The sequence below is a fragment of the Heterocephalus glaber genome, unplaced genomic scaffold (genome assembly GCF_053883595.1).
Source record: "Heterocephalus glaber isolate CG9 unplaced genomic scaffold, H.glaber_assembly_v1.0 deba00001429, whole genome shotgun sequence".
Taxonomy (NCBI): domain Eukaryota; kingdom Metazoa; phylum Chordata; class Mammalia; order Rodentia; family Bathyergidae; genus Heterocephalus; species Heterocephalus glaber.
The window spans coordinates 34474899-34488197 of NW_028258294.1; the positions used below are offsets into that span (position 1 = coordinate 34474899).

The following is a 13299-nucleotide window of genomic DNA, read 5'->3' on the forward strand; positions in this document are numbered from 1 at the left end:
CTTTGGGTTCTGGGGATCCAACTTGGGTCCTTGTGCTTGAGAGGCAGGCAGTGGCACCACTGAGCTAAATCCCTGGCCCCATTTTTTCTGTCTTATAGCCCTCATCTAGCCTTGTAGATGAGACCTTCCTCTTTGAAAAACAGAGGGATATCTTGGGAATAACAAAGCTGGCCAGGCCATGGAAGCATCATTCTGGGCATTGTGCCCAGCCATAGGCAACTTGGAGAGACACAGTTATGACAGGCAGAGATGGCAGTGACAGGCTCTTCCAGCAGGAGTGTGCTTTAGCCGAGGCAGGGAGGAGGCTGGCAGAAAGCAGATGCCAACCTTTAGCCTAGAGCTATGAACATGGGAGCATGATGTGAGGGAGCCAGGGGGACCTTGGTTCCACTCCTGGACCCAGGCACTTGGCACAGCCCATGCTGCCCTCTTCTCTACAGAGCAAGGGGTGGGGCTGAGAATGGGACCGAGGAAACAAGGCCCAGTGGGTCCAGGCTGCCCCACCCTGGGACCACAGGCCAGACCACATGAAAGACTGGGGAGGGAACTAAGTAGGGGAGGCCTCAGAACGCCACATAGCTCAGGGCCCCAAGATGTCTAGACAGTTCCTATCCACTCTTGCCATGTGCTGCCAGCCCTTGGCTGTAAGTGTCCCTTACTTCCTAAGCCCCTCGGTGGTGGTGGGTGGAGACTGTGTGGGGCCAGAGGAGGAGGGTAGCTGGGGAGCCATGGTTTCTAGGTTATCCAGATGCCTCTCTTTGGGACCTAGGACACTGGGCCTCTCTTCTACCAGCAGTTGTCAGTTACTCCTATAAACTGGGAAGAAAGCCTCCAAGCTTACTCTGTACCCTAAGAAGATGATAAAGAGCTCAAATACTATAAAGCTCAGCTTCCCACTCCCTCGTGTCTGCCTCCTGCCGTTTCTCGCTAGCGGGATCACTCAGGCTGCCTGGGACTGTCCAGCTGGCCGTCATAGTTTCCAGACCGATGAATCATTCTTCCTGAGGAGGTTTTTTTTTTTTTAAATTTTAACGCTTCCCCTCATTTTGCGTTTGACCCCATATGGGTCTTCCTTTTTCTTTGGAAGGAAATGAGTTTTGTGGGCATATGTGAGTGAATGCACATGTGTGTGTGTGAGTGTGTATGTGTGTGTAGTATGGCAGTGTGAGTGGGTGGGAGTGTACTATTCAGCAAGGGTGGAAAATTTCCCTTATTATGTCTCTGTGGAGATTTTTTATTTCAGTCTTTTCAAGGGTGGAGAGAAAGGATAGCCGTTCCTGAGTGAGTGTTGGAGCTGGGGGATGAGTGTGTGAGAATATGTGTGTGTAAGAGACACAGTGTGTATAATAAGGGTGCTTTTGTTACTCTTCAGTGTGAGCAGTGTCGGTGTGTGCCTCTGAGAGAAGGAATGTGGTGCATCCCTGAAGGTTCTGTGGCATCATTCCCCACATAGGAAGGGCACCTCTACCATCGTCCTACTCTAGAGGGCTCTGGGTGAGACCTATGCTAGAAGCACAGCTGGGTGTCGTGGTGGTGCACGCCGGTATTCCCAGCTTGAGGCTGGGGGGGGGGGGCGCTGAGGCAGGATTGCCTCGAGTTCGAGGCCAACCTGTGCTACATAGTGAGTTCGAGGCCAGCCTGAGCTAGGTAACAAGACCCAGCCCCCCCCCCCCAAAGAAGCGCCTCCTGGCTCTTTGTCCCCTACCTTCTTTTCTTTGTCTTTCTTTTCTTTCTTTTCTTTTTCGATACAGGGCTAAGAACTCAATATGTAGCCCAGGCTGGCCTCGAACTCGAGGCGATCTTCCTTCCTCAGCCTCCCGAGTGCTGGGATCATAGGCGAGCTCCACCACGGCCGGGTCTCTGTATTTACCTCTTACTACTTGTTCCAGTGGCCCCTCCCTCAAACCTCTGTCCGCCCTGTCCCACTTTTCCTCCTGCTCCTGGAGCGGCATCCTCACGTCCGCCCCGCCCTCTCCATCCCGCTCCACACTCGTCTCCTCCATCACTTCCTCTTCCCCTCCTCCTCGCCTTTGTCCCTCCCTCCTGGCTCCCTTCCCCCGCCGCCGGTGGCCGGCCCGCCCCTCCCCGGGCACTGGCGGCTGCTGGCTGCTTGGCTCCTCGCTCAGGCCGGAGCCGGCGGCGCGGGAGGTCGGCCCGCCCCCTCAAAGGCCCAGGGCGGGCAGCGGACCTGCTGGGCCCGCGCTGGCGGGCGCGAGCGCTCCGGAGGTCCGGGGTCGGCGGTGAGTCCTCAGCCTCAGGCAGCCGGCGCGACCTGGGGAGGGTGGGCGCGAGGGAGGGGGATGGGGACCTTGGTCCCTTCCTGGGAGCCCAAGGCCGTGAGACTCGAGAGTGGTGCGCCCTGAATATTTCCGCGTGGGGGCCTGGGCTTGGAGACACTTCTCAGTGGTGCCGACCGCGTGTTTCCCAGCGCCGGGCAGTCCCCCTGAAGACCTGCCCCCTGAGGGGTTGAGGGTTTGGTTGGGATGAGGGGAGCCTGTGTTACGGCCAAGAGGGCTCTGTGATGGGAAGGGCGAAGACCCTCCCATCCTGTCCAGCCTCCCTCTGGCCAGTCCATTCTGGTTATGTGGCCAGCAGGCAGGGACTGCCCTCTGCGAAGGTGTGAGGACCTCTGTCTTTGAGTCCGTGCGTGTTTCTGCGTGAGTCTGTGTGTGATATTTCCCCTCCACAGCGCGCAGAGATAGGATCCGCCCTCTGCCCAGCTTTTTCTCTCCAGTTGTGCAGTTCCTCCACCTACCTGCGCGGGGCTGGACCCTGAGCCCCTCTGGGCATGGGGGCCAGAGACCATGATTTTGGCCGGATGGATTCTGGGTTGTGGTTCCGGAGAGCTTTGGCCCTTAAGGATGTGAAGCCGGAGGGGGCAGAGAGGGGGCTTCCTTCCAGAAACGTGCTTGCCGGTCCTTGTGGGTGTTAGGGGCCAGAGCTGGGGCTGTGCCTGGGGCCCCTGAATTCAAATAGAAAGTTAATTTGGGCAGGAGCTGGGCTGCTCTCGGTCCTGCTGCTCTCCTGCCCGCTCTATTAATACAGCTCCTGCTCCGCTGCCTGGCATCACTATTTATAGCTGACAGGCGGCATGGCCACACCCCCTGTGTGGGAGAGGGATGGGGGCAGGGACCCCCATGGCTATAGAGGCCAGGGTGGAGGGTCCTAGATGCCCAGAACCTCCGTAGGTGGGTCTGGCACTGCTGGATGGATTCCATCAGACCCCCACCTCTTTTCCAGCCTGGTCTGTGAGGTCAGATTCCCCACCCCCCAGCTCCACCCACTCCCCTCTCAACCTGGGTTGAGTGGGTCTGTCTAGACCTTGCAAACTCATCATTAATTAGGTTGTTAAATGGCTGAAAGGAAGGACAGGGGCCTGGCAGTGCTCTTCCTGAAACAGCTGTGGTTGTAATTAGGTGGACGGTGTGGTTGACTATTATTTATTCTAGTTATGATTACTCTGAGATCAGCTCCTCTGATTGGTGGCTTGGCAGCACCACTATGGTTATTGGGATGGGCTTCTCAGCCTGCTAGCCCTAACCTCCACCCAGTGGCATTGCCCGAGGTCCTAGGAGTAGGCTCCTGAGCTTCTCAGTAGGGGGCCTACCAGAGTACCCACGTGGCCTGGGATGCCCCATGCCCTTGCGGTCTGCCTGAGCTAAAGTGTCTCAGCGTCGAGGAATGTAGACTTCCCTGCCAGTCTTAACTCAGAATGGCATGAAGCTTGGGGCACCAAATGGCACCAGATTGGAAAGACAGAAGGCTGGGGCCAGTGGTGTGGACAGATTGGAGGGGTAGGTGGTAGCTTGGGGGCTTTGGCCTGTCCCAGCTTAGCAGGCTCCCTCCAGCGCCTGGCATGGGCAAGAAGCGGAATTCTGCCAGCCAGGGCTAGGCGCCTGTGGACACACCTGCCTCTGTGCACACTCCTGAGCCCCTGGCTATGTTTTCTGGCTCCCACTCACCCTCCCCCTTCCATGCACTCACTCTCCAGGCAGGACTGGGCTTGTGACTCCTGCCTGGGAATGTGCTTGGGTGAAGCTGAGCCCAGTGGCCTCGGATTGGCTAGATTTCCAGGGAGACCAGGGAGCACACAGAGGGTGCTTTACCAGAAGGAAAGAAAGAGGATAGTGGTTACTCCCTGTACCACCAGAGAGGGTGGCAGCTTTCCTAAGGCCATGCAACAAAGAGTCGGGGATGGGCATGGTGGTGCACACCTGTAATCCTAGCACTTGGGAGGCTGAGGCAGGAGGATTACTGCGAGTTTGAGGCCAGCCTAGGCTACATAGTGAGTTCGAGACCAGTCTGAACTACATAGTGAGACTCTGTCTCTAAAAACAAAAGAAAAAATTTCTGGGCCCCACACAAATCCATGTTTTTGCCTTGTTCCCTATTTCAGAGTTGTTTTACTATTTTATTTTATTTTATTTTATTTTCAGTACTTCTGAATTGAATCCAGGGGTGCTGTATCACTAAGCTGTCTCTAACGCTTTTCAAACAGGGTCTCACTAAGTTGTTCAGGTTGGCTTGGAAGTTATGGAGATCCTCCTGCCTCAGTCACCTAAGTAGCTGAGATTAAAGTTGTATCTAACCACGCCTGGCTTCTCAGAGACTTTTTTGGTGTGACCCCAGAAACTGCTGCCTCTCAAACTAACCCTTCTTCTAAAGGGGCAATTAGAGGGATCATGGATACAGGTTGGGGTGGGGGCCCATGAGTGTCTGTGTTCTCGAAAGAACTTTCTGCACTGATGGAGTACTTTCACACACACACTAAGCCTGCAAGGTCAGTGGTATCATTTCATTTTTCTGATGAGAAAATGAGAGTCAAAGGTGAAGTGACTTCACTCGAAGATCACACAGCTACTCAGAAGAGTTAGGAGGAGGATGCAGATCTTGGCACTTGCCCACCAGTGCTCTCTCCTCTCTGCCCTGGCTTTGGAGCCCTGGGGGGCCCATCTCAGGGACGGGCAGGGACAGGTGGGCACTGGGTGGACGCTGAGTGCAGGTGGGGATGGGTCTCCGGTGCTGTGGGCTGGGGTGGCTTCAGCTCTGACTGGCTCTTGCAAATGTTTGCTTTCTCTGCAGGCTGCATGTTATGCCTGGGTCAGTCCACCTTCCTCCGGTTTAACCATCCCGCTGAAGCCAAGTGGATGAAAAGCATGATTCCAGGGGGGGGCCGGGCCGCTGGGCCCCCCTATGGCCCTGGCTCTGGTAGGTACCCAGCTGAGGCATGGGGTGGGTAGGCAGAGCCCACTGGATAGTTCCCCTTGCCCACTGTGGGCACTCTTGGAGTGTTAGGGCAGGACAGTATCCATGGTCTGGGCCCACTGTCACCTGCCATGGGCTGGTGGCGAATACCAGGCCATGGGGCCACTGAGACACAAGGCAGTGCTGCTTGGCTGAAATTAGGGAATCATGTGCCTCGAGGGATAGAAGGTTCCTCCAGCCTGAACCCTACTGCTCTGGAAGATGTCATTCAGTGCCATCCTGGAGGGTGACCTGAACCTTCGGTTGAACTCCAGTAAACTCTGATGGATACCACCTGCTGGTGATCATGTCCTTGGGCCGTCCCTGGCCCTCAGACCATGTTATGCCTGTTGATGACTCAGAGGAGCAGCTGCAGCTTGTGTGTGAATTATTGATCCCTCGAGGAGAATTGGTGATTGTTCTAGGAACCAGTACAGCTCCCCCCCACCCCCGCCAGCTGCCTAGGGTGTGGGGTGTAGTTCAGGAGGCTGCCAGCCTAGACTGGGCCCTGGCATTCAGATGGCTGTGGGGCGCAAGGTGCCAGTGTGGTGCTAGGGCAGGTGGATGCATGTCAGGTATACCTGGTGGGTGGTTTTCAGTGGCCTAAATGTACTCTCTGGGGCCCTGAAGAAGAGTGAATGGTCCTGGAATCACTAGTACTCATGGCAGTCCCTCTGTGCCCAGATAGTCCTCATTACTTTGGACCAAATCAGTCTTGCAAAGGCTCTTCTGTCCTCCAACCTTAGTATCTTGCAGTCCCCTGGAGGCTCAGAGGCTTGGAAGCCTGAGTTCTCAGTCCACTCCCTAGTTAATTTTACCCTGTCCCCGCCCCAGCATTGTCATGCCCTTCCTTGGCTGTTCCAGGATAGTGGTTCCAGGGATTCCAAACTCCTGGTTGGTTGACAAGGGCTGGGGCCCAGCAAAGGCAGGCTCTCGCTGGCCTGGCTTAATGGGATAATTGGAGGCACTGAGCTGCACCTAGTAGCGGGCCAGCTCTGCTTCCAGGAACCAGCCATTAGCCCTGGGTCCCTCCCCTGCCTCTGATTGGACAGAACAGTGCCACACACACCCCTGGCCCAGCCCTCAGGCTTTGTTTTTTTCCTTGGGCCTCTGGCTGGTGAGTTGGGAGGCTCTGAAGTCCTATTAGAATAGGAGGCCCTGGAGCTTCTGTCCAGCTCCACAGTAGGTTCCTATCTCATTTGCAGAATGCCCACCTGTCCTTCCTGAAAGAGAGGTATAGGAAGTTGGGGAAACCAAGGCAGGGAGGAGTCTGGGCTTGAGGTGAGTTGGCAACAACTGGGCTTGGAAGTTCTGACATTGTTGGTAAATCTGTCCTAAGTCATTAAATGTTAGAGGCAGGAGAGCCCTGCACATCGTCTTTTATAAGAGGAAACTGAGGGCAAGGGACTTGACCAAAGTTGCAGAGCAGGTCAGTGACAGAGATGTCCTAGCTTCTCCAGAGCCTTTGCAGCCCCACTGTGCTAGAAGAAGGTGGAATGCCCTCATTCTTGTGCATACATGGCGAAGCTTCTTTGCTTTCCCCTCAGGTGAATCAGAAAGTCTGGTGAATGGAAATCACGCCCCACAGCCTGCAACCCGGGAACCCTCAGCCTGTGCCAGCCACAGCTCCCTGGTGAGCTCAATTGAGAAGGACTTGCAAGAAATCATGGATTCACTGGTGCTAGAGGAGTCTGTAGCTGCTGGCAAGAAGCCTGCAGCAACCTCCCCGTTATCGCCGATGGCTAACGGTGGGCGATACCTGCTCTCCCCCGCAACCAGCCCTGGCGCTATGTCTGTGGGTTCCAGCTATGAGAACACCTCTCCAGCCTTCTCTCCACTCTCCTCACCAGCCAGCAGTGGAAGCTGTGCCAGCCATTCACCCAGTGGGCAGGAGCCAGGACCTTCTGTGCCTCCGCTCGTGCCTGCTCGTTCCTCCAGCTACCATCTAGCCCTGCAGCCCCCACAGCCCCGTCCAAGTGGTGCCCGCTCCTCAGACAGCCCCCGGCTGGGTAGGAAAGGGGGTCATGAGAGGCCTACCAGCCCTGGTCTACGGGGTTTGCTGACTGACAGCCCTGCAGCCACTGTCTTGGCAGAGGCCCGTAGGGCCACTGAGAGCCCCCGGCTGGGTGGACAGCTGCCTGTGGTGGCTATTAGCCTGAGTGAATACTCAGCTTCTGGTGCCCGCAGCCAACCCACCAGCATTCCTGGCAGTCCCAAGTTCCAGCCTCCAGTCCCTGCTCCCCGAAACAAGATTGGCACACTCCAGGATCGTCCTCCCAGCCCTTTCTGTGAGCCTCCAGGCACTGAGCGGGTATTGACAACCAGCCCCTCACGCCAACTGGTAGGGCGAACATTTTCAGATGGATCTTCCACTCGAACCCTACAGCCTCCTGAGAGCCCCCGCCTGGGCCGGCGGGGCCTGGACAGTATGCGAGAACTTCCTCCCTTGAGCCCATCTCTGTCCCGACGCACTCTCTCCCCACTGCCTGCCCGGACCACCCCAGATCCCAAGCTAACCAGGGAAGTGGCAGAGAGCCCAAGGCCCCGCCGCTGGGCTGCCCATGGAACCTCACCAGAGGACTTTTCCCTGACACTCGGGGCTCGGGGCCGCAGGACACGGAGTCCCTCACCCACACTGGGGGAGTCCCTGGCACCCCGCAAGGGCAGCTTCAGTGGCAGGCTGAGCCCAGCCTATAGTCTGGGCTCTCTTACTGGGGCTTCGCCTCGCCAGAGCCCCCGGGCCCAGAGGAAGCTCTCTAGTGGGGATCTGCGGGTTCCTGTCATTCGGGACCGGAAAAATAGCATCACAGAGATCAGTGACAATGAGGATGACCTCCTGGAGTACCACCGGCGGCAGCGCCAAGAGAGGCTGCGGGAGCAGGAGATGGAGAGGCTGGTGAGTAGATGCCAGGGAGGATGCCTCTGTCCAAGGCAGGGTCTGTGCCAGGACATGGGTAGGCCAGCTGGCGGAGCAGGAGGAGCCATTGGACAGAGCCTGGGCCCCTCAAGCATTTCCACTTTCAGGGTATACCTGGTGACCAGTATCGCATGGTCCTGGTCCCCCAGAGGACTCTCACTCTCTCAGGCTTTATTTTAAAGTCTTGCTCATTTTGCACGTATTCTACAACATAGCATTTGATATGTACAGATAAGTTTCGCATTATTTATCTAAGCATAGTGAAGTTCTAGGAAAACATTGCACATTCAATTTGAGGAGCAGGTTGAAAGGATGAAAAGGCTGAGGCCCAGGAATGGAACTGGATTTGTCTAAGTCACACAACAAATTGTGACAGAGCTGGAATTGGAACCCAAGACTCCGGTCTTTCTGTTTCTGTCTAAGGCTTGTTCTTTAGAAAAGCTCCTGGTCCTTGATTCTTCCTTCTCTTTGGCTTCTACAAATGAGTGGGAACTGTCCCCCCTGGTCCAGGCGGGATCATCTGGGTGTGTGGGTGGCAAGGAAGAGGGAAGGAACAGAGTGAGCAGCCTGTGTGGCCTGTGTGATTGTGACCATATGCATCTGCATGCATGCGTGTGGGTGTGTGCAGGGGCTGGGTGTGGCTCAGGGCAGCTGTCCTGGAGATGCCATCTGTGCTAGGTGGGGTCTGGGATTCCCCAGATAGTGTGGGGATCTCACAGCGCTCTGGATGGTGTACCCATGTTTGAGTCCCATACAGGAAGGATTCTGTCCTCCTGTGAGAGCAGAAGCACAGGGTTCTGGGGGCCCAGCAACCTGGGATTGGTTTGAGGAGGACCAGAATGGGGGAGGCTTGCCTGGAGACCTTTGGGGAGAGGCTGGCCAGTTCCGGTGAGGGTGTGGGACCATGTGCTGGGTAGGAGGCAGGTCCCCAGTCCTTCCCTTCCCTGTGACTTGGCCTCCCCTGAAATCTTGGCTGCCCTGGAGTCTCATCCTGAATGGGGCAGTGAGCCTGGCATAAGCAGTGTGCCAGGCCCAGCAGTCTCCAGCTCCTTCATTCAGGTTCCCTGCCCCCATTCCCACACACAAATACACACCCACCACCAGCCCTGACCTGCCCCACCTGCCACTTTAAGTCTTGGCGGCTGCCCACTTTGCCCCTCCCACCTGAACCAGGCTGCTTATCTGGGTCCTAGGGTGAGGGCGGGGCACTGGCCCAGCCTCCTAGGTGCTGAGGCTTGGTTCCTGGACTTTTTGTTATGGAACTGGGTGAGCAGCCGAAGGGAAGCTGGGTAAGTGTTGAGACTGGGGCGTTTAAGGAGGTTGAGGGACCCCCAGGAGGTCATGAAGGTTCGGAGTCCGGGACTCAGGACTGGGGTATTATGAATGTGAGAGTGGCACCGAGACCAGGAACAGGATTGGGCCATTGGTCCTTCACTCGTAGGCCCCTGAGAGGTGACTGTTTCTGGGAGGGGTGTGTGTAGGGAGGCTGGATTCAGTGCCAGGGTCCTAGAGCACTTACTCCTGGACCTGGGCCTTCAGAGACTAGCAGCAGCCCTCTCTGCTGGTAAGGAGCCAAGGGCTGACTGCAGGAGACTTGGAGCTGAGGTAGGACAAGGAGTACTGTGACCCATGGCTGCTTCTTGTCCATGTGGGTCTGGACCCTGTGGGTTCATGGGTCTGCCTCCCAGCCCTGTCTGACACTGTGGGTGCCCACCTGTCAGTATGTAGACTGTGTTTATCTGTGTGTGCATTTGTGCATGTCAGGGCTGGTGTCTGTATGTGTGCCTGCCTGTTGCTGCACGGCCAGTGCACATGTTGTGTCCACATGTACCTGTGTGTCAGACCAGTGTGCCCTTGTGCCTGTAGTCAGCACGAGCCCCTGAGTTGATCTTTGGCTCATCATTAAGTCTGCCTACCTGTGTGTGTTCCATGTGTGTTTGGATGTGTCCTTGTGTGACGACAAGGAAACCCCATCCTGGGACAGAATGAGAAGGGAAAGGAAACAGGAAGGTGGGAGGGACCGGCCACCTGGACAGATGGCACACAGCCTAGTTCCTCCACCACTTCTGGAGCACCCTTCTTTGAGAGCACTCTGCCTTCCATAGATCTTGGGGTTGGGGTTCTCTTGACTTGGTTGCAAACCCCAAGCCTCTAGTGTCCTAGCTCGCCCTTCCAACAGGAAACAGCGTGGCTCTAGCTGCCCCAGGGCTGGCCCTTCTCCCACTCATACCCACTCTGTCTATCCTCCCCAGGAACGCCAGCGCCTGGAGACCATCCTGAATCTGTGTGCTGAGTATAGCCGGGCTGATGGGGGACCTGAGGCCGGGGAGCTGCCCAGTATTGGGGAGGCCACTGCCGCATTGGTGCTGGCAGGCAAGAGGCCCTCACGAGGCCTTGCAGGGGCCGCTGTGTCCTCTGGGCGGGGCAGCGAGGAGCCTGGAGGTGCCACCCAACGCCTATGGGAGAGTGTGGAGCGCTCAGATGAGGAAAATCTGAAGGAGGAGTGCAGTAGTACAGAGAGCACCCAGCAGGAGGTGGGTGTACTGGCGGCAGGGTGAGGGGTGGGGCTGGGGCTGGCTGGACAAACCTTGGGGCACTGAGACTGGTGTGAATGCCAGGGTACTGTGAGAGGGAAGTAATGGAAGGATAGAGCTTAGGAAGACACCAGAAACTAGAGGTGCAGAAATGAGGTGGCAAGGAAGAAAATGGAGGTGGCAAGGACTTTCCTGGGCTATAAATATGCTTTATGACCTGCCTTTCCTTGGGGCTCCACCTAGGCCTAGCATGCTAGTAAATTTTTATTCCCTGTGGCTGATCCTGTATTGCTTCCCTGGCAAGGAGGGGATTAGCCTCCTGTCTCAGTCCAGCTACCCTTCCAAGTGCCTTGAGGAATGGGCAATTTGATCTCTTAGTCTGATTGTGGGGGCTCTAGGCATCCCCCACTGATGGCTCTTTTCCCCTCCAGCATGAAGATGCACCTAGCACCAAACTCCAGGGAGAGATCCTAGTCCTGGAAGAGGAGCGGGCTCAGGTGCTGGGCCGTGTGGAGCAGCTCAAGGTCCATGTGAAGGAGCTGGAGCAGCAGCTGCAGGAGGCGGCCAGAGAGGTAAGCAGGCTTCCAGGGTGCTATCCCCAAATAGGGACCTGAGTTCACTGTCTTGATGGGGACCTTGGTGTCTGCCCTCAGGCTGAAATGGAGCGGGCACTGCTGCAAGGGGAGAGGGAAGCAGAGTGGGCGCTGCTGCAGAAGGAGCAGAAGGCAGTGGACCAGCTGCAGGAGAAGCTGGTGGCCTTGGAAACAGGCATTCAGAAGGAGAGAGACAAGGTAACCCACACGTGGCCCAGCCCAGTGCTGGGTACCACTGGCCCAGGAGAGAAGGAGAAATGCCCTCCCTGGAGCCCTGGACCCTTCACCTCATCATGCGTCCTGTGTACCAGGTAGTCTCTGGCCCTCCAGGAACAGGGGGGCCTTGTCCTGTGTGGAAGGTACCAGTTTGGAAGGTGCTGCTAGGGGCTGGGCTGGTGTTTGAGGTCTTCTCTTGGTCTCTGCTACCTCTGGATGACTGGGTGTTTGCCATTCTGGTCCTTTATGGTCCTTCCAGGAAGTGCCAAAGCCCCTTCTCAGGCAGTGAGCACTGCCTGAGGTCTCAGGGCCTGGGGTGATTCAGGTTTGGGTCCTGCCATCTGAAGAACATCTCCCTCAAGCATGCCTCAGGTGCTTAGGATGTGGTCTTTGGGAGATGGCCTGCAGGCCTCTGCTTCCCCTGCCTTCAGGATCTGCAGCCTCCCATCTCAGGTGGTCCCAGCTCCTGCCCCTGCCCCTTTCAGATTTTGCGCCAGCCTGCAGGGGCTGCTCCGTTCCAAGGGGCCATGCCAGCCATGTCCAAGATGCCCAACTGCGTGCCAAAAGCTCTGAAGTGGAGAGGGGTCGTCTATTCTGGATTTGACAGAATTTTCCTAAGAATTTAATTTTCCTCTTGGATTTTTGAAACTGTCTACCTCTTGCCCTCAATTTTGATGACCTTAAAACTTTTTTGACCCTGTTTTGTTTTTTTTTTCTTTTGGAGCTTTGGCTCTGGCCCCCAGAACCACACTCCCAAATTCTGTGTCAAATTAACTCCATGCTTGTCAACCAAGCCTGCACTAATGCCCCCTCTAATCACTGTCCTGGGCGCTCTGCATGCCCTAACTGCCAGGCCACCCAGGCAGGGTTGAGCCATGCCTGCTTTTGCACTAACTCCACAGTGCCTTTGTGCCCCTGGCCTTTCCCCTCTAATGTTGCCTCCTTCTTTTCTTGGGGTGGGACCCCATGGTTTTGATCAGAAAAGGAACTGGCAGGAGGGCACAGCTAAACTTTGTTTAATGGGCCACTGACTGGCAGGAGGGGTATAAGGATGAAGGAAATGCTTGGCAGAAGAGCTGCTCAGCCTGAACAGCTCTTCTCCCTGGAAGGGCCTGGGCTATTGCCTACAGCATAGTTGGCAGCTTCCTACAGGCCAGGGCAGGCAGGTTATGTTGTACCCCCCTCCCCTGCCTACCTTCTGTAGCTGCCGAATGAGGTCCACTTTCTGGCATGGCCTTGGAGGTCTTGGACAGGGCCTTTCTGCCAACTCAGTGGCTACCCATCCTAGCTTTCCCGATTCAGTTACCCCAAGCGGAGGGGAGAATGGTGGCTTCCCATCCTTCTGTCCACTCTGGAGGCCGCTGAGAACAAGAATGAGGAACTGCCTGGACCTCAGCAACTGGCTTGATCAGGGCCTTCCCTCCTGGGATGGGTAGGTGGGTGGAGGGGCATGGGTGGGTGAGTGGGTCAGGTACAGCACAGGGGGTTGCTCCCAGCATGCTCACAAGGAGCCTGCCTTCCTCACTTCTCACTGACCTGAGGATGCTTGGAAGCCTGGCCTTTGTCTTTCCTCTGGGCCTAGTTGTTTGAGGTTGTAGTGGTGGCAGCAGTGGTGACAAATGATGGTAGTGATGATGACAGTTCATTGGGCTTCCTGTCCCAGCCCCCAGCCCATGGCCCCACTCTGGCTTTGGAATCAGTAATAACTGTTTCTCCTCTGCCTGTCCTTGGGAGGGGTGACTCACCAATTCCTCCCCTCTTCCCCTTTCCCACCCTCAGAGGTGTCATCTTGCCC

The 13299-nt window shown here is 56.4% G+C and overlaps 1 protein-coding gene across 27 annotated transcripts in view; it reads left to right on the top strand.

Annotated features, from left to right (window-relative positions):
- The window catches only part of Phldb1 (pleckstrin homology like domain family B member 1), a 48348-nt gene that overhangs the window by 10610 nt on the left and 24439 nt on the right, over positions 1–13299 (top strand). For 23 of the 27 annotated variants that reach the window (XM_021237882.2, XM_087212474.1, XM_087212479.1 and 20 more), the window contains 5 exons: positions 5083–5208; positions 6792–8140; positions 10414–10695; positions 11127–11267; positions 11349–11486. In XM_021237882.2, coding sequence (XP_021093541.2) covers positions 5083–5208; positions 6792–8140; positions 10414–10695; positions 11127–11267; positions 11349–11486 — 2036 coding nt within the window. Of the gene's footprint in view, positions 1–2082; positions 2241–5082; positions 5209–6389; positions 6526–6791; positions 8141–10413; positions 10696–11126; positions 11268–11348; positions 11487–13299 lie in introns of those variants that run through there. The other 4 variants (XM_087212480.1, XM_087212478.1, XM_087212481.1 and 1 more) reach the window with 4 other exon arrangements.